We start from the raw sequence: 20542 nt of genomic DNA, 5'->3' as shown, positions 1-20542 counted from the left end.
ACAGTGCTTATGAATGCGAGCTCTATACTGACACTGAGGAGAGGAAACTTAAATAGTTTTTTTTTCTTTTTAATATACGTACAAATGTATTATTGTAGCTTATACTACAAGAATACATGGGGGGGGGGGGGGGGGTGAGCAGTTTTGCACCATTTAGTTCTAACCCTAATTAAACACACCTGATCAAACTAATTGAGTTCTTCAGGCTTGCTAAAAACATACAGGTAAGTGTGCTGAAGCAGGGTTGAAGCTAAACTGTGTGAGTTTGACTGTGTAGAGTTTGACACCCCTGCTCTATATTGATATCAAGGGAGTTTAATTTAATCTAAAATATCTTAACTTGTATTGTGAAGATGAGCATATACCAGGGGTTTGGAGTGATGAGTAATTGATGAGTAATGAGGAGGGTGAGTAATTATTGACATTTTTTTTTTTTGGGTGAACTAACCCTTTAATTTGTGTAACTGTAAAACAAATAAGTAAATCATTTTCATATGTACACTATTGGGTAACACATTTTCAGCAGGATTTCAGACTGTGCATGTGCATCCTGTATGTCGGAGCAAATCTCTCAGCTTATTTGTTTACACTCTCTTCACATCCATCCTGTTTTGACAGCAGGAGAATGAGAGAGAGATATGATCAATGTTGTGGCCATGGTATCAGTTGACATAGTAAAATATCAAAGCTCACAGGTGATGTTTGGTTGCACTACTACATCGTATAAGCCTCTTCTTGCGCTAGCTCATTGAGTAGCTTCTGGGTGGCTGGCAGAATCTACAGTCACAACCGAAAAATGAGAAAAACAGCCTTATGAACAGCGGTGAACATAAAAGATTACTATGGAAATGGTTACCCAAAGGTCCAGTGAAGTGCTGTGAAATGTTTTTTTGTTTGTGAAGTGTGATTTGAACTGAAACAATAGGTGCGTTTGACTTGAACCACGGCTGCAGCCGATAATCAATTAGATTAGTGGAACGCCGGCAGGGGCGGAGCTGAAACCGAGGCTGTCAGGTCGGACACCTCTGGGCTCGTAGTTTGCTGCATGATGACAGATACCATGGTGAGATCAATTATTTATTTATTTATCCATTCACCACTATCCAAAAATATAAAACAAAAGGGCATTCCCAAAATAAGTAAACTACACTTTCAGTGGAAATTTGACAGAAAAAGCAAGATATATCAATGTTACTTTTAAATTCGAGCATGTGCTGATTTTCACAGAAGCAAAACAACACAGACGCAGGGGAGAAAGACAGTGACTGTTTACATGGACTCCAGTACTCAAATTATTTGCCAAATTATTAATTTGTTGACTTTAACTGCAGTTTGGCACTTTCACTTTCATTCAGGAACATTTCATGCATGCCCCCATGACAAACGAGATATTGTATGTGAGGAACTGCTGGAAGCTTTTATGGAATGTTTGATATTTAAGTGTCTAAATGGTACTGCAACCCCTTTACCTCTCTGAGCTTCTCTGTCCCTACACACCTTCTCGTTAGCTCAGGTCAGCCGACCAGCTCCTCCTGGGTGTACCCAGGACCAGTCGAAAGCTCAGAGGGGATCTGGCTTTTGCTGTGGCTGCACCAAAATTGTGGAATGAGCTGCCGTTGTACATTAGACAAGCCTCTTCCATTACTATTTTTAAATCTCTTCTTAAAACCCACTTGTTCAATTTGGCTTTTAGCACAGCGTGAGATGTTGACTTTTTTTGTTTATTTATTTGTATTTTAAAGTTTGTTTTACTCTTTGTTGTCAGCACTTTGGTCAACTTTTAAAGTGCTTTATAAATAAATTGAATTGAATTGTAATCCACACGTGATTCAAGTTGTGCCCCCATAGGGGAATTGAAAACAAAACCTTCGTTGCTACAAATTTATAAAGACAACACTGACAACCCATGTCTCTAAACAATTCTTCTTCTTTTATTAGTTTTAGTTACAGTTGACAACAAAAGGTGGCGTCTCTCTTCTGTCTGAACATTGTAACCGGTAAAAACAGTCTTCAAAGCAATATCATGCTTAATGAAGTTATTAATGAAGTTGCACCTCATACACATTAGAGCGCACTGATTGGCAGTCTGGAAAGTCTTGGAAGTCTTTCTCATGAATTAATGCTAAAAGCTCAAATACGTCACGTTGTACCTGCCGGTACAGACAGCCAGCCTGTCTACACGCTGGAATTCACACAAGAATCTAATCATTTTAACGTAGCTTCAAAATTTCTTTTCAAACCGGAAGAACGCATTTGCTCTAAATAACTCAAAAACAACCAACTTTCACTTTTTTGTGAAATATATGTGTCCTAAAAATGTTTTAGCAACTTGGGACACATAAATTACTGTCCACATCTCAAAAAAATTGTTTTAACCCGTTAAATCGTATGTGGAACTGTATAAAGTAAAAAGTCTGAATGAAAATGGTCGAAAATAAACCTGCAAACAATCTAGCCTTTATAAACAAATTATTCAACAAAAAAGAGGATTTGGCCTACTGCAGTATATTGGAAGGCTTTTAATAAGCATGATGTGTACAAGATAGAGATGCCATAAAAAGTTGTTTGTTTGGAAGTTTGTGAGGCGGAAGTTGTCCAATAATAAAATCGAAACGCACAAGGTTGTTGTCATGCGGTGAACTCGGCCACTCGTGTAATATTAGTGTCTTAATCGCAGTTACTGCAGTCCCTCTTCAGATGCTGCACCGGCTGAATCCATTGTCTGATCTGAGCGCTGTCACGGTACTTTGATGCCACATGTGACAGTCATGTGGTGTCAGTGCAGCGTCAAGCTAGACGAAATTTCTAACCGGCATGCACCGCTTTAAGACAGATTTCGATCGATCTGCGATGCGCTGCACGAAGTCAACTATATCTATAAAGACAAGATGATACATGGTAGCTCCTCCCTTTTTTAAAAACAGCCAATAACATTTGCTTTTTATAACAGCTCTGCTAGTGAGAGTGGTTAAGCTCAATATAGAAATAGCGTATGGAGAGAGGCGGGCGTGCCAGATACTAGAGAGCATTTGATTGGTCAGGAGATTTGATGAGAAACTAAAGTATGAGGTGATATCAAAAAAACAAAAATGTTGTTTCATTTAGGCGAAAGCGATTAACTGCAAGCTTTGGATGTTTTTATCTTCTTAATGTGAATTTTGTCACTGTTTTGGAGTACTCTAGCTTATCCCTAAGACTGGTTTACTGATACTAAAATCTAAAAAAAAACTTTATTTCGATTTTACATTGGCTTTAAATACAAAATTGCAATTTTTACTGTTTTTTTTAAAAATCAGATTAAAACATTTTATTATAAAAGATCCTACATTTTTTAACCGTTGTGTACAACTGCACAAATTTGAATGCGTTTGTTTGTTTTTGCTTACTCGTTTAAAGGTAATGGCTGCTTTCCAATCCTTCTCTTCATCCTGTATGGACAGACATGCTCTACCTGAAGGATCGCTGTTTGGGTGGAAGAAGCTCAAACCCGTCTTAATAGAAAACAAACATGGAAGTTTCGAAGCAGGTTTGCATTGGATAGGTTTCTCTTTGTTTTAGCCACCTTCAAGTGCTGGTGAACAACTTTACAGGAAGTATAAATAGAATTAAATAGATTTCTACAAATAGGATCTCTTAATAAAGTGTGGTGGCAAGGACATTATTAAGCACCTTATATGCAGGCTATGGCATCTTTTTTAGATGAGAGAACATATATTTATATGTGGTGATGAAGGGATCACATTCTAGAAGTGCATTTTCAGTTTGTACAAGCCTCCTGAGTCCTTCCCAAAGAGTCTAGAACACAAAATGACCGTTAGAAAATCCTCCAATTAAAAAACATGATGTCTGATGTTTGTATTGACTTGTATGTTTGGACTTATATGCAAATACAACTGCAGCAGTTTGATTGGCTGTTGTGCTTGCTGACACATTGACGAATGCTGACCTTATCAAATGTCCTGTGTTTGGTTTCTAGACCACATTAACAGGAAGTTCCTATTGTGTTTACTTGTGTGACATAGTTCCAGCTTAAACTGAACATTGAATAGTGGGCAGTCAGTCCAGTGTTGGTCTTCACATTTTGATTAAACTTTATACTTAAACTTTTTTTTTCTGTGTAGCTTGTGTGGATTAATTAGTAGAACATTGATCTAGTCAGTTTTGTAAATCTAGATTTGATAAGCTTTGGCCCACATTGTCTTCCATATTGTGCAGATAAACTCATATTTTATTTAAATAAAATATTACTTTAATAACCACATATATAGACAAACTTACAATTATGCATGGAAATATGAATATGAAAAGGGGTAGTAGATATGTTGCTGAACAAATTTTATATATTGAATAACTATGTGTAAAAACAAACTAAGATATCATCTCTAGAATCTATTATACAACTCAGAAGTACACTATTAGCCCTGCTTTTCCTGGTACACATTCCCAAATCTCGTAGTTTTGTTGCTGTCCAACACAAAATCTAGATGGCACTATGACTTTCATGAATAGTATGATTCTAATTTGTAATCATATTCAAAATTACAAACTCAATGAATAGTTTGCAAGTTCTGCACTCAAGCATCGAGTTAATTTGAGTTTTTCCTTCAAACGGATGATGTTTGCTCTAGGTAGGATTTGCGCTCCTGCATCAGTCTTGAGTCAACACGACAGCGCCACCACGCGGACAGAAAAAAAACTATTAACAAGACGAGTAATGTGTTTAGAGTACATTTCTTAAAAAAAATTAAAAGAAAACAGAACAACTGGGTTCAATTACTTGGATTTTACTTGTTTATAAAACTAGTAAATAGTAACAGATCAATCGCATGTTGCCAGAAAAATATCTGATGAGACAAATTACAAGAAAATTAACTTAATGTTATGGATATAATAACAGTCTTGTAAATAGATTATTTTTGTAGGTGGTTTTGACAATTACAATCAAAGGTCATTAGGCCCATTCAAATCAAGGACATTAACTTTAACCTAGATATGCAGGTATAAAAACTTACTTTAATACATAAGTCTTTAACAACTGAACTTAGAAACACTTCCAATCGATAACCCGTAAATCACTTACTAATCAGCCTTAGTTAAAAGCACCAAATTATTTAAGGTGACACAAATATGCATCACATGTTTACAATAAGCAATGCTATTTTACTTTGACTAGGACAATTATATAGTAATCAAAGTTTTTGAAGTGACCAGACCATAAATTCAGGATATTTGGCAGCTTAATTGAGCTATGAATTGGTAAAGCATAATGATATACTTATGTCTAATTTTAACACCCTTCCAAGGTGTAAATAACTGTAACCAGAAATAGACTTTAGTTCTTAAACAATATTAGTACAAAAAACACAGTGATTTTTTTAAAAGTCTAGTGATTCTATTGGTCATCAGTTGTTTATTGATGAAAAGGTGCCGCATGGGTCTAAGACACCATTAATCATGGCTGTTTTCCTTTTCCCTCAGAGATGATGTGTTCAGGTGCAGCTTTGGTGAACCACTCGGACCAGGCCCCATCATACAGACTGACCCCCGGGTGTCCGCACAGGTGAGCAGCGAGGGCGATGTGACAGGCTGTTACACCTGAGCCACAGGTCACCCAGAAGGGCTTCTGCAGGTCAACTCCAGCTTGCTGGAAGAGCTTGGTTAGTTCCTCCACCGGACGTTCTAGACCTGACTCTGGGTCCATGAAGCTTGGAAAAGGCATGTTGAGTGATGCAGGGATGTGACCAGGCTCTGTGTCTAAGGTGAGAAAATAAAAACCAATGATATATTGGCATTTCTGACAAATAAGTTTTGATCTTACAGTGGTGTATTTCTGTGTACAAATTGATATAAATGTGATCACAGGGTACATATTAATACTTAAGTAAAAATGTGTTCTTCTTAAAATTTGTAATGTATACTTTTGAGGTACCAATATGGAACCTTCAAGTACAAATGTGTACCTTTTGAAAAGTTACCACCCCAGTGACAGCTCACGTACCTTTATTTCTGAGAGTGTATTGTCATTTATTAGGCAAATAGCAAACTAGCCAGAACTTTTCTCAGTTAGAATTTGGATATTCAAATAAAAATTTAAATAAATGAAAACATAATCACAATAAAAGAGCTTGATGATTTTTCTAGCCTCTCTTGTAAAAAAAAAAAGGACATTTGAATGAAAATTTATGGATAACAACAATAGCCAAATTAATATTGAAAACAATTATAAGATGGGCCGTTTTTGGTGCTTCACACCTTTTTATCTGTAATTTTGTGTTTCAAGAATAAGGTCCAAGATTTAGAATAAAAGTTAATTGTAAAATGTTTCTCTAGTTAAAAACAATACAGTAGCGAAGGATGACCTCACTTACATCAGATTATATGTTTTCTTGCACAGCTGGATGTTGCACTAATAAAAAAAATATATAGTTTGCATAGGCCAAAACTGATTAGCTAAAGTCACACAAAAGCGATTGCCAACAGAGCATTCTGCTTGTCGTAAAGCCTTTTTTAATGGGCAATTTTTACAATTTATGATGGTGCAGCAGTCAAAATAGGACAAGTTAGCTCATGTTTGGGACTCATTTTGGACCTTTGTCACTGAGGGGTGGGTCTTTCGAACCACCCGAACCCCCCTAGCAACAGGTTTGCATAGTTGTAGCTTTTAGCTAAAAATCTCAACTGTCACTTTGACCATTAGCACATTCGTCAGTGAATTAACAAACATTTAAATGACATTTAATATTTTGGATATTTCTGTTTGTAAGATATTAAGAAAACAAAAAACTGAGCAGATGAAATTGATTTAACACAGAAGTATATTTTTGAGATGTTTTCCTGTTATTATAATCAAAATATTTTTAAATAAAGATACACTTATGTGATTTTAAGTCTTGTTAGGTGAAAATGTAGCTATCAAAATTAAGGGAGTTTATGCTTTAATCAAGAATAAAAAAAATACCCAAAACAAACAATTCAAAGTTAAAGGTTTTAGAAAGTGTCCCCTGATTTAAGAGTTTCGATTATTTATTTGTTTTTATTTACAATTTTGAAAGTTATTGGCACATTGTTTTGCAGAAAAATTAATGCAATAACAGCTATAACAAACAATCCTTACGTACTTGCCCTTGGCTCTGGTTCAACCCCACGAAATCTCCCATTGGCTCTGGCGTCCACTACTTGAAATTCCTTAGTTTTAATGTTGTTCAACACGTCTTCATAAGTTTTGACCCATGACTCTTTAAAGGACGCTTTGAAGTCTACAGGCGCATGTTTGCTGTACTGCTGGGAAACAGGATGACCCTCTTTTAACCAGTTCTTGAAGCCACCGTCCAGAACCGACACCGAACTGTGCCCAAACACTCGAAACATCCACCAAACCCGCGGTGCGGAGAACGAACCGAAGTCGCTGGCATCGTAAACGACGACATGAGTGTTGTTTCCTATACCCAGGTTACCCACATAGTCTGCAAACTCGCCCTTGGTAGGCAGCATGTGATCAAACTCCGAGCTTTTGTCGCAACATTCGTCGATGTCGAAAAACGAGGCTCCCGGAATGTGCGTTTGTTCAAACTCAGCCCTGGGGTTACGTTTCATTTTTGGTAAATACCATGATGCGTCTAATATCCGCAGATTTGGTCCCACTCGGTTGCTTTTGACAGCGTCTGCGAGCCACCGGGCCGCTACGAGAGCTCTAGTTTGAGCGGCCATTACACTCATGCGCCTCTGCGGGATAACAGCCGTCTATATTACGAACAGATAACACCGACACAGAGGGTTAGAAATGGCTATTTTATTTATTTATTTTTTGACGATAGAAAATGACAATAATGAGGTTCTTATTATTAAAATGTACATTTTACTATTAAATACGTTATTTACGACTATGAACCTTCTGGATATGTGGGATGGAAATCCCCGCTTCCTCTGCGAGGGGGTATAGCTCAGTGGTAGAGCATTTGACTGCAGATCAAGAGGTCCCCGGTTCAAATCCGGGTGCCCCCTGGTAATATCTGTTTTTTTCCCAATTGTGACTTTTAAGAATTTCTAGTGATCTGCTAACATTTTTAAACACACTGCAATCAGATAAAAGCAGAACAGTGGCCTTTCTAAGACATTTCAATCATCTTTTAATTGCATTCACAGTGTCTTTTGCATTGCAGTGGTATTTAGCAAGAAACACTTAATAGGAAATGATTATAGATTGATTTGGTGTTTTTTTATGACAGATCGCCCCTTAGATACTGAGCTTTAATGTTTTTACATTCTTTCATATTTATTTTCGTTTTTCTTCAATATTCTTGCAAATAACTGACTTGCTTGTATTATAAATGTGCAACATTAAATTTTTAAGCTAAAGTAGGATTTTTGTAACATTAAATAAAATAATTTAACATGAATGAATAGAATTGATGCATTAAAAGTAGATAACCTCATATATATATATATATATATATATATATATATATATATATATATATATATATATATATATATATATATATATTATGCCTAATATATTAATACTAGTTCTGAACTTATAGTTCACAAATTTTTTTAATTAATATGCAATTAAATATATATAAAACTAGTATTGTAAAATTGTGTTGACATGTATGAGAAAGTTGCATTTAATTCAGAATTGTGTTTTTTAAATTGATAGTGACATTGTAAAAATGAATAGTTGGTTTTAATTTGCTCATCCTGAGGCCATCAGATATGACCATTTTAATTGTAGCCCTAAAGGGAATTATGTTGTAAATAATGCTCAGTTCCTTACACAAATGATTGTTTTGCTTCAAAAGACCTCAATGTATCTTCAAAAGTTACAGGTGTTCATTTTATTTTGCCTGTATATGTGTTTTTAATTACTCTCAAATTGTTTGGTAGATGTTTACTTGCATTTTATGAACAACCAATGATTAGAGTTTTTTTAATGTTCTACTTAGAAACAATGGCACCCGCTGTAGATCTTGAATGACTTAAAGGTGAGTAAAATAACAGCAAATTTTCCAAAGGGCATCTGTTTCATTTATTAAGATTTGTTTAGTTATATCCTAAAATATTTTATCAAATTATTCTGGTTCAAGCCATAAGTTGTCGGATAGATTTTTGTCACTGCTTATTTCCCCTATGTGACTTTTTTGAGTTGGAGAAAGAAGCACTGGTTTCTTTCAGTAAATGTTGTTGTCAGTTTGTGAAATTATTATTATTATTATTATTTTGTAGTTTGTCACAATATTTATTGGTAGTTTGTAGAAGGTATGCAGTTCTGTAGGAGTGAGTGTTGGTCATGACAATTAAACGAAAGTTTTAGCACAGCTCTAATGCTGTTTTACACTTATTAGCAGTTGTGAAAGAAGGGATTTTATGGCTTATTTTTAGATGATGATTAATATCTAATCTTGATTTTGGTACTGAGATTACTTAATGATAAAAATGATTTTAAAAAGAAAGGCATTAAGGGTTATTGTTATGCATTTTTATTATCACCTTGAAATAATGTTGTAAAATAATACAGTTTTAGCAATCAGCAAGCAAGTTTTAATGCATTCATATAAGCACAAAGAAAGTGTTAACAGATAAGAAAGAAAATGCAAAGTAATACTTGTCTTGATAAATAAATGCACTATTACAATTCTATAAAACTTTAAAGGCTCATAAGTTCTTACAATACATGTTTAATCTTAACTAAAACAATGTCAGTAAATGCATTGAAGAAATAAAAACTGTTTTACATTTGTGAATATATTTAACTGTCAGTCAAGGAAGTTCAAAACTTTTTGCTAGAAAATTAAACATTTAACCATTTGAAACATGATTTCTAAGATTCTTCTTGAGAGTATATTTTCCATTTATTTCTTACATTAGATCAAGCTGTAATGCTACAAAACTGTCGATATAAATACTGAGTATTTGTAAATGTTGAAAGTCCATGAACATGATAAATCATTTAAGGACAATGTGCACCATTTAAGGCAAAAACTTCTTTGCTTTCAGCCTAGGTATGATTTGCATGTCCCTGACATCATTGTGCTGCAGAAGCCAGCATAGGTATCTCTCTGTACCCATACCCCATCCGCTTGTAAGAAGAGGCATGACTTGACGCATGTTGATGTACCATTTGTATGAGTCCTCTGGCACAGCATGGTGTTGTAAGGCCTCTCGTACCATGTCTGGTGTAGAATGACGTTCCCCAAGCCCTACCGTCTCTCCTAAGCCCAAGAGAAGGTCAGCTGCCTTGGCTTTGCTCTGGCCTGAATCTTCGATATATGCTTGGTAGAAAGGCACTCCAAGATGGTCCATTTCTGTCAGCCAAACAGCACCTCCATACTTCTCAATTAGGACCTTTTCTCCCTTTCGAGTTAGCTTCCTACCAAACTGTGGTTGTCCCTCCTGAACCCACTCAAGGCAATCGGAGGAAGGCATAATGTGAATGGCTTGATCCAAGGCTACTCTTGGAAGGGGACCTTCTAAATTCTTAAGTAGTTCCTGGGCATGAGAGAGTTTACCAGCAGTGTTTAAGATAATGTCAGAATGTTGCTTTAGCATTGCCTTTGTCAAATGGGCAACATAGCCTTCAGCTATACTCATGGCAACATCCATGTCACCCAGGAGCTCACATTCCACATGGTAGAACTGGTTGAGATGTGTAGCATCAGGATCTTCCCCTCTGAAACTGGGGGATACATAGTAAGCCCCAGGAAGTCCATCATGAAATCTCAGGAAGTACTCTAAAACAAACTGCATAGAGTCTGCCAGATACACATCTTGGCCTAGCATGTTGACAAACACGGGCTCAGAGTCTGACCCCAGACCCATTGGAGAGGAAATTGTGTCTGTCGTGATTGGTGTCAGTGCATAACCATACTTGCATTTGTTGTTGAAGTACTCCACTGTGCTATGAAACAGGGTGTTTTGGATTTGAAAGAGATTGCGATACCATTTGCTGTTGATGGCTGATGAGGCATGAGTCAGGGGGTCTTGCCAGGACTGAGGGGGAATAGTTTTTGTGATTTTGGAGTGGATCTCTGAAAGGTCCTCTTCATTTGCTGGGGGACCATCTACTGATGTTACATATCCTTTATAAGTTGGACAGAACTGAGGAGCCACAGCTGGGGGTTTTGGGGCATTAGTCTGAGGAACTAATGGAATCAGTTTTGCATGGGCATAATCAATTTCAAATCCTTCAAATATGATAGCCACACCACGGGCATTCATTGCATCTTGTAGAAGATGAGCAACCTTTCGTACTGCCACAATTAGATCTGTATAGTCGCTTTTATTCATCCTGAAGATGTCACTAGTATGTGGTTTTCTTGGCACAAGAACTGTAAGCCCTGGTGTATTTGGAAGAGGAGTTAGGAAGGCTACATGTTCATTGTCTTCCCAGATGCGCCACTGTTGCTCTTCACCACGAATAATGCGGGGGAAAAGGCCATCATCAGAAAGGTCCCCATGGAAATCAAAGCAAGCAGGTGCATTGGGTGTTGGGAGTCGAGAACGAATCTTCTCCTGTACCTGGTCAAGATGGCTATCTTCACACCGTGGACCACTTTTGGAGCTACAGTATCCAGGATCATAAGCATTGAACTCAATTTCCTCAGCTAGTTTAGGTTTCCAGTTGGGTTCTAGGCCATGGAGGGGCAACACTTTGATGTTAGCAGGCTTGTCGAGTTCTGGCATGGACACAAGGGCACAGCGTTGCACACCAAGTTTTTCACAAAGGAGATTGGCAACAGCCTGTGCCCCTTGCATAATTGCAACATAGTCAGGTAACACCAACTGAAAGATGCTTCCAGGTCCATTCATTCTCTTTCGAGTAAGAACAGTAGCTCCTGGAGTCCAAGGATTAGACTGTAGGTGAGCTACCAATTCATCAGTCTCCCAAATCACATTACAAATTCCCTTCATAGGTCTCAAAACCTCAGTTCTAGGAATCCCATTGACCATTGAGCCAACAAACATCACTCCAGCATTGGTTTCAATTACAGCTTCACCATGATGGTCAACAGCAATGATTCCTGCACACTTTTCTTCCAGATCATTATAGATAACTTCCCGACAAGCCTGTCTGAGACTGTAGCCTTTGAGGTTGTATAAACTGGCTACTTTGTGAGCAACTGTCTGGCGTAAGAAGACATCCCCATCACCTGAACATGTCACAGCAAGTTTTTCATCAGCATATATTCCTGCTCCCACTATTGCAGTGTCACCAACTCTGCCCTTCCACTTGCCAACTAAACCCCCAGTGGAAGTGGCTGCTGCTAACTTGCCCCACTTATCAAGTGCAACTGCTCCTACAGTTTGAGGATGGTTATTCTTACCATCACCTGACTTCATGATTAATTCCTTGAATCGTAGGTCAGTGCCAAAGTAGTCTGCTTTCACTGTTGTTTCTTTCTCTCCAACACTTTCTATAAACTCTTCTGCACCTTCTCCAATCAGTAGTGAGTGGACGCTCTTTTCCATAACACAACGGGCTGCTTTTATTGGGTTTTTTACATTTCGCAGACAAGCCACAGATCCAGAGTTCTTCCCATGTCCATCCACAATTGTGGCCTCCATTTCCTGCTCCCCATCTCGATTATATACTGATCCCTTGCCAGCATTAAATAAGAAACAGTCCTCTAACGCAACAACACTTTTTTGTACTGCATCCAGACTACTACCTCCATGAGAAAGGACTTGTGCTCCAAGAGTTAGAGCTGTTTGAAGAGCAAATTCAATGATTTCAACTACTTTCTGATTCAGCATCATTTCCTCTCCTGCACCACCATGGATCAGCAAAGTAAAATCTGGCTTTATGTTTTTGTTGGAGTTTTTTTGCTCCACAGCTTTAATTTCATCCTCGGTTGAAGATCCGTTTACTAGTTTTTCTTCATTGTCTTGCAGGAGACATTCAATGGCACCCATCTGCCCAGCAATGGCGTACCTTAGTGCCAAAAGCATGATTAATTTTAGATTCAGCTCAAATCTTTCTCTGAGATTTCCCAGGACACTGGCAAATGTACCCTTCCCGTTCAGCACTATACGTACTTTGTCCTTCCTTCCTAGATATGTGACAGCAAGCTGGTCTGAAGCATACACATTGCCTACAGCACACTCAACACCCTCCATCAGATCTGATCCAGTCAAGTAAATTGAAGGGCACCCAAAAGGGTCAAGAAACTTTTTGAGTGGGTTATCTTGAGACATAGATTTGCGAAGGGCTGCCAGATGAGGCCCTACACCAAAGCCTAGTTTTGTGGCTTTTATGAGGTTTTTGTGCTCTATAAAGGCTAGGTGAAAGAGCCTGAAAAGCTCATTTGTGTACTGGGGAATGTTGTCTGGGCCAATGCAGGATGCCAGTGCTATAACAAGCTGGTGAGATTTCATAGTTGTGGAGTATGTGGGATCACAACGGCCATGTTTGAAGTGACGCATGTGGGTTGGTGTTACCATGATAAGGTTCATAGCTGCATCCCCCAGTGTTTGCCTCAAGGACAGCTGCAAAGTAAAATTAATCCATGCATCATATAAACCTCTGAGACCCCGCAAGGTTGTAAACACATCTGGGTAAGATGAAACTTCAAAAGTCATGACAGACTGGCTGGATTGTAGAAGGCTCGAAACAGACTTTTCTGGCACAGTTATGCCTTCCAGTGGCACATTCAGGGGTTTAGGATGAAGTGAACCAGCTTTTGAGAGTGGAGCTAAACCATTGGGTTGTGTTTTTATCATTTCCATGTTTTCAGATTCTGAGAGCTGCCACAGACGTTCAACAACAAGTCCTGCTACCATTCCATCCAGGGCACTGTGCTCAAACAGCATACCTGCTTGGCCATCTTTAAACACCACCAAGTTAACCACCTGTTGAAGAAGATACAAATATGTTTATCATTCCGCCAATTATTTCTAAATGTTTGAACAATAACAATAAGCATTGCAATAAGAAATTATTTAAATGGATAGCTCACCCCAAAATCGAAAGTGACTCACTATTTTCTCACCCTCATGAGTCAGTAAACCTTTATGAATTTATTTTTTTCTGTTGAACCACAAAGAAGATTTTTTATGACTGTTGGAAACCAGTAGTTATTGACATCCATATCAGAAACAAACAAACAAGAAATACTATGGAAATCAATGGCTATTGGTTTCTGGAATTCTTTTGTGTTTATCAGAAGAAAAAAATTAAAACTGGTTTATAACAAGTTGAGGGTGAGTCAGCAGTGACAGAATTTCCATTTTTGTGTAAACTATCCCTTTAAAGTGTTTAATTTTGGAAAGTTCAGCTTAAGTCTGCACAATCAACCGCTTCAAATGTTATAATTTGATTAAATGGGCATCATTAGTGGTTATCAGCTGATAGATATGGACTAGTAGGGGCCTTCTGCACATACTGTTCAGTTCAGACAGTTAACATACATCCACTTGGTTAATCAGCTAGACTATTAGAGAAGACTCCAGATCCATATCTGGCTTTACATTACTGTGATGGTTGGGTTTAGGGTTGGGGTTTTGATCAAATTTAAAGAAATAATATAAATAATTATTGCGGTTAATCAGCTATACTAATAGAGAAGACTCTAGATCTGTTTTTACATTACTGTGACGGTTGGGTTAGTGTTGGGGTAGGGGTAGACATTATTAAATACAATTAATAGGAAATTTAATAAATAATATAAGTAATTCTTGTTAACCTCTGGCTGCAGCCATATGTGATCTATAGCTGATTAACCATGTGGATGGATGATCAGCCGGTGCAGAAGGCCCCTACTGGCCCATATCTATCAGCTGATAACCTCTGATAATGCCCATTATATCGAGTGATAACATTCAAATCGGCTAGCACAATAATGATTAGGTGCTCATTATTAACATCCTAATTTGCTTTTACATACCTTATCATAGTATCGTAAACATTTCCCATCTTTCTCTCCTAGCCGGATGGTATTAAGCATTTCTGCAAGATCAGCAGGTGCTGGACTATCTTCCAGGGAAACAGCGAGAATGGCACTTTCCATCATTTCAAGTGAAGCTGCAGCTTCTCCGCCTGCCTTTAAGATGTCCATTCTTACAGAATGCCAGGCTTGACGATTTAGAGAAGACAGACCACAAACAATGGATGGGTCTTGTTCAGGGGTTGCTGCTTGGTGACTCATTGCATGGACCAGTTGGCTGTGGATGTCATTGAGAGGTAAAGGAGAAACAGGTTCCCCTGAACTTGGCTTCCATAAAATTTGAATTGGGAATATACCCTCTCGACAGGTCAATATGGTGTGAAGGCTGTCTGGATATGTCTGAAACAAGAGAATGTTTCAAATAGATTAGTTTTTTATTAAATCAACATGGTAAAAATTGGATTAATTTAACCTTCACCTTTAGTTCATCCTGATTCTTGCCTGGCAAGCGACTAGCCCCAAAAACTTGTGACTGTTGCGTTCTCTCAGTTGCCACATCCCCTTCCACCAGACATGGTTCACTGTACAGCTTAGCAACTGCCCACAGCAATGCTGTAGCCCGCTCTATCTGTGCCAGATCTCCCTTTAGCTTAGAAGAGGGCAAGACAGAAGGAATAGCAGTGGAAGTGGGCAGGGGATCATAACAGGAAAGCAACCGCTTTTTGAATTCTTCAGTCACCCAGTTTTCACGTCCAGAGGCATGATTCTTTAGGTGTTCTTGGACTTCTTGAAGTGCATCTCTTTGCTGAAGCAGAGCAGTTTTATAGTGTTGGTACTGCTCAGGGTTTAAGGTGAGCTGAAGTACCCGGCTCGCCTCCTGGAGAGTAACATCCAGATCTGGAATGGGATAATTAGGTAGCTCCATCCTGTAGAGTAGAGGACAAAGTAGAAAACAATAGACCATATGGTAAAGTTGTTTTTACTGTGTTTTCTTTAAACTTAGGACCTTTAACCTTATTTTTATTATTCTCAAGTTAAAAAAATAAGTTGACTGTTGGGCCTGTATTATAAGCGTTTCAAATGACTTAGAACTGACTTAGAACTAGTCTAGATACTTAGTGGTGTGTTCATGCTCATTAATTGTTTTAAAATGCCTTGGTGGACAGGGCTGGATTAAGAACACATTGGGCTTTGCGGCTATTTTGTGCTTCACAAAAGTATATCACAAATATATTTTTGCCCTTATTATTTATAATAATATTAATCATTTTGTTATTATCATTATTGTTATTATTAGTTTACCAAGTAATATTATTATATAATTTTTCAACATTTGATTTATATGTAATTATAATATTTTTTTTTTTTATTAAATGTATTATATTATTTTTCATTATACATATATATATTTATATATATATATATATATATATATATATATATATATATATATATATATATATATATATATATATATATATATATATATATATATATAATATTATTTTAGAAAATGTATTATAATATATAATATTTTATCATATATGAGCTTCAAAGTGGCAAAATCAGTAAAACAAAAACTATTTGCAATACTTCCCAAATTATTGCTTTATAATAAATATTTTAGATGTGGTTTTTCATTTTGCAGCTTCTTTAGAACTTGAGCATAAATACGTAATGATGGGATACCTTTAAAATTCATTATCCTAATTTCCAAAAATTGCTTTAGGTATGAGTCTATTCAGGATGAATCCACTTATCCTGACTTCTGTTAATAAAAGTACATGTTAGTCAATGAAGAATACTGGTTAAAATATGTTCTACCATCAAATTGGATATCCTACCTTTGAGTGGACTGTTCTCGCACTAGTGTCAAAATTAAGGAACTGTCCTAAGAAAAAATAGTTATCTGGTGACCCTTATGGGTTACTAAAGCAAGGCTATTCAATATTGGCTTTTTAATATTCTGATTGGGCTACAGCCACTCCGGGCCCCAGTTTAGCGGTGTAACTGTTTATGAACAGCAACAAATCGAAAGAAAATACTTCACATTATAGAAAGCATACCGCAAAGAGGCGTTTCTCTGCGCAAATTAATTCATCAGCCAATCAAGAGCCTCCTTCCGCTTCAGCTCCACCTAGCCCTTAGGTTAATCTAGCCCTGTTGGTGGGTAGTTTTTGTGATCAGAACATATTTACTAGGAGGCACACACATGCAAAACTAACAATTATTATATGTCTCTGTCCATATGAAGACATTTCTTAGAAGAAAAAATAAATAGAGCACATTAAAAAACATAGAAATATATGTAAATGACATTTATGACACAAGTTTATATTTTGAGGTCACATATATAATATAAGTCATATATAACATTTTAAAATTTTGCAAAAACCATTTGAATTACAAATAGTATGCTCATATGTTTAAATGTATTTATACAATTATGGCCATATATGAAGAATAAAAAAATATATATATAAATATATATTTCAACATGTAATTTCAATGGTTGAAAAATTTGCTGTTAAATTACAGACATTTGTCATAAAATAACAGACTGTAAATTACATAAATTTACCTGAAATTTAAATGTATGTAAGTTTCGGTAATGTACTGTCTGTTACGTTTTTTTTTTCCAGCACTCCAGCTGCCGTAAAGTAATTAATTTTTTTTTACAGTGTGGCTATTTTTATATTGAAATATATGTTGCATACAGTATATGACATGTATTTTATACAGGTGACACTAAATCTGAATGTGATGTAGATTCAGATTTCTAAAAGCAATGCGTTGTATTAATATATTAGCCAAATGAATGGTGCATAACCCTTTATATACTGTAGCCATCATTGAAATAATGATTGAAAAAACCTGAGTGTTACTGGGGATTATTACAAGACTTGTTTTATGAAACAAAATAAAGCCATACATGGTTCTTCATCCAATAAAGGGTTAAAACTTGGTAGAATTGTTATTTCAGTTATATTTATACAATAATGTCATGTGATACCATCTAATACCATCTTTGAATGATTACATCACAGTGTGTTTTCACACGGCACATGTGCCACGTGACTGATTTTGTCATGTGTAATTCACTGATTTAATTACGTGGCCTACTAAATTGGCTTATATCCAGCAATGTGTTTGAAGACATAATTCAATTTAATTTGTCTTTATTTCTGTAGCGCTTTTACAAAGTAGATTGTGTCAAAGCAGCTTAACATAGAAGTTCTAGTGAATTAAAACGGTGTCAGTCCAGTTTTCAGAGTTGAAGTTCAGTTCAATTCAGTGTGGTTTAATTTTTACTGCTGAAAGTCCAAACACTGAAGAGCAAATCAAGTGATGCGCAGCTCCACAAGTACCAAACCAAGCAAGCCAGTGGCAACATAAGATGCATCTATTAACATATTGGGTGACTTTATGACCTTTACAGACTGGAAACGTTCACATACTCCATAACGAACTTCGCTAAAGCTACTTCTTGAGCGTGTGGCTGTAATCAATATAGCATGCTGTTTGTATAGCCAGTTGTCATGGGAATATGCCTCATGCCCCTGGTTGTCTAATTGGATTTTGGCTGATTGAATCACGCTGTGTCTCTTTTTGTACATCTAATAATGGGTCTTTCTTTTTTCCATTTATGGTACCATAGTGACATGGAAGTTCACTGTAGGCAACATGGATCATGTGATGTCATTGATTACTGTTGGATTCATTCAGTTTTAATCAGAGCAACACCCAACTACAATTCCTTGACTGCAGTAGTTTTTTGTGTGGATGTTTGGACCTAATGATATATAATCTATATTTTTTATTGTTTTAACATAGTTTCTTTTAGAATAATCAACCTCAAATCTTTGCATGCACTTTTCCTACAGTATTAAATTTATGCAAAACATGTTCATCAATCTGATATAACAGCTTAAACCAGTTTGAACAGGCTGTATCAACTTAGACCAGCTAAAACCAACACACCACTCATACACCACTTATTCAAAATCATTCAAAATAACATTCAAAAGAACAGCTTAAATCATCTGAACAAGCAAAACCAGCAAACCATCTTGTGATCTTTTAATTGAGAAATATTTTTTGCAAGGAACATAATTGGAGTCACTCAAAGACTTCTCATTTATTAATGTGTATGAAATGTTTACGTCAAATGTTTTTAAAAATTTTAACCAATCATGCATGGAGCCAGGACATATTTGTACCACGTGTTTCACGACTGTCAAAAAAGAACAATAATCAATCAGTTCAATTTAAGTTTAATTGGACAGTGCTTTACACACTAATTATAGTTCCAAAGCAGCTTTAAAATTTAAACATTAGATGAAAAATCAAAAAAGCTTAAGTTAAAGTTAAGGTTATACAATGTAATGGACTTTAAAAAAAAGAGATATCTAAAGTGCTCAGCAAAACTCAGTATACCCATTAAAAAATAATATTTTTATCAATATCTCAGTGAATATAGGCAATTTATTTTGTTGTAGTAAAAAAAAAAGTTAGTAAACAGATACATTTATTCAAGTAATATTTTAGTCACCAAACATATTTAGACATTAAAAGATAATACAATTAAATTCAAGAAAAATATTCCAACTAAATTTTATTTTAATTTAAAAAAAAATTTTTTTTTTTGCTTCACTTGATTTTTCCTTTTTAAAATTTTTATTTAATATTTTTTTATAATATATAAATTTGGGTGTACTAGTTTTTGGACCGTTATCATAAGTTATCTTGTTTGAAAAGCTCCAGATTTGGCTTCAGTACTGACTAATCTAATGTATATGCACAAATATAATATTGTGTACTGTAGCTTCCTATTTAAAAAATATGAATTTAAAAGCTAGTTTTGTTAGGGGTGTACCTATAGTTGCTGAGCACTGTATCTATGTATTTTTTTTGTAATAATAATATATCACTAATATTTAAATGTTTATTGGTACACTGTAAAAAAAAATGCAGGGTTACACACGATTGATTCATATTATTCTAACAAAAATCGATTAAGTTAACTTTACAGATTTAACAAATTTAAGTAGATTGAACTTTAATAATTAAGCTGTCTCTACGAAATCTCAACAACTGTGGGGTTTTAATTTATTTTAAATAACAAGCAACAAACACAATTTTAGGTATGATTGCATATTTCCAGTAAGCACTTTTTTAAAGAAAGGGGAAATACAGAGGATATACTTTCACAATATAGCTCAGAATGTATTTACAGCATTATGACGTCAAATAAATGAGCTTCCAGAGTCAAACCTTAGTAGTTTAATCTTCAAATTTTAAATTGCTATATCTACTTTCATTTTGATGGGTTTGAAAATATTATCGATTGAAGTAAATTGTATTTATGTAGTGATTCACTAACAATCCAGTCCATGGTTTGCATTTTGAGTGACTTTGACAGTGATTAATTAAAACCTACATAACTTCATTTCTTATAATCAGTGCAATCTTATTGAAATTTTCTCAACTAACCTGTTGCTAAATAAATGTCAGAGAAAAACAACACACAAATTACAATATAGAAACTTTAAACTCACCTCAGGGCAGTAAAGACTTCCAAAAGTATATGTGGACTAGTAAATGCGATGAGAGCTAGAATGCAACAAGCTTTTGTTGAAGTGAACAAACAAGAAGAGAGC

General features: G+C 36.0%; 2 protein-coding genes, 1 long non-coding RNA gene and 1 other non-coding gene across 5 annotated transcripts in view; 2 read left to right on the top strand and 2 right to left on the bottom strand.

Annotated features, from left to right (window-relative positions):
* The window catches only part of LOC141381198 (uncharacterized), a 63227-nt gene extending 56285 nt beyond the window's left edge, over positions 1-6942 (top strand). For both annotated transcript variants that reach the window (XR_012400985.1, XR_012400986.1), the window contains exons 5-6: positions 3397-3526; positions 5479-6942. This is a non-coding gene — a long non-coding RNA (uncharacterized lncRNA). The remainder of the gene's footprint in view (positions 1-3396; positions 3527-5478) is intronic.
* mpst (mercaptopyruvate sulfurtransferase) lies at positions 4777-7795 on the bottom strand. The gene is given in 2 exon segments (NM_001089346.1): positions 4777-5754; positions 7119-7795. Coding segments are annotated over 2 exon segments (891 nt in total). The 5' UTR covers positions 7708-7795; the 3' UTR covers positions 4777-5452.
* A 134-nt stretch (positions 7796-7929) lies between these two features.
* trnac-gca (transfer RNA cysteine (anticodon GCA)) lies at positions 7930-8001 on the top strand. Its single transcript has one exon. It is a non-coding gene; the product is annotated as a tRNA-Cys (tRNA).
* Positions 8002-9463: 1462 nt separating this feature from the next.
* si:ch211-256m1.8 lies at positions 9464-20487 on the bottom strand. Its single transcript, XM_001335646.8, has 4 exons — positions 20441-20487; positions 15361-15808; positions 14883-15281; positions 9464-13848 (listed from the first exon to the last, which is right to left on the bottom strand). The coding sequence occupies exons 2-4, from the start codon at positions 15805-15807 to the stop codon at positions 9970-9972; spliced, it is 4725 nt and encodes a 1574-aa protein (XP_001335682.4). The 5' UTR covers position 15808; positions 20441-20487; the 3' UTR covers positions 9464-9969.
* Positions 20488-20542: the final 55 nt, after the last annotated feature.

The sequence above is a fragment of the Danio rerio genome, chromosome 3, assembly GCF_049306965.1.
Source record: "Danio rerio strain Tuebingen ecotype United States chromosome 3, GRCz12tu, whole genome shotgun sequence".
NCBI classification, from domain to species: domain Eukaryota; kingdom Metazoa; phylum Chordata; class Actinopteri; order Cypriniformes; family Danionidae; genus Danio; species Danio rerio.
The sequence above is the reverse complement of the archived record's forward strand: the minus strand, read 5'-3'. Positions and strand labels throughout refer to the sequence as shown.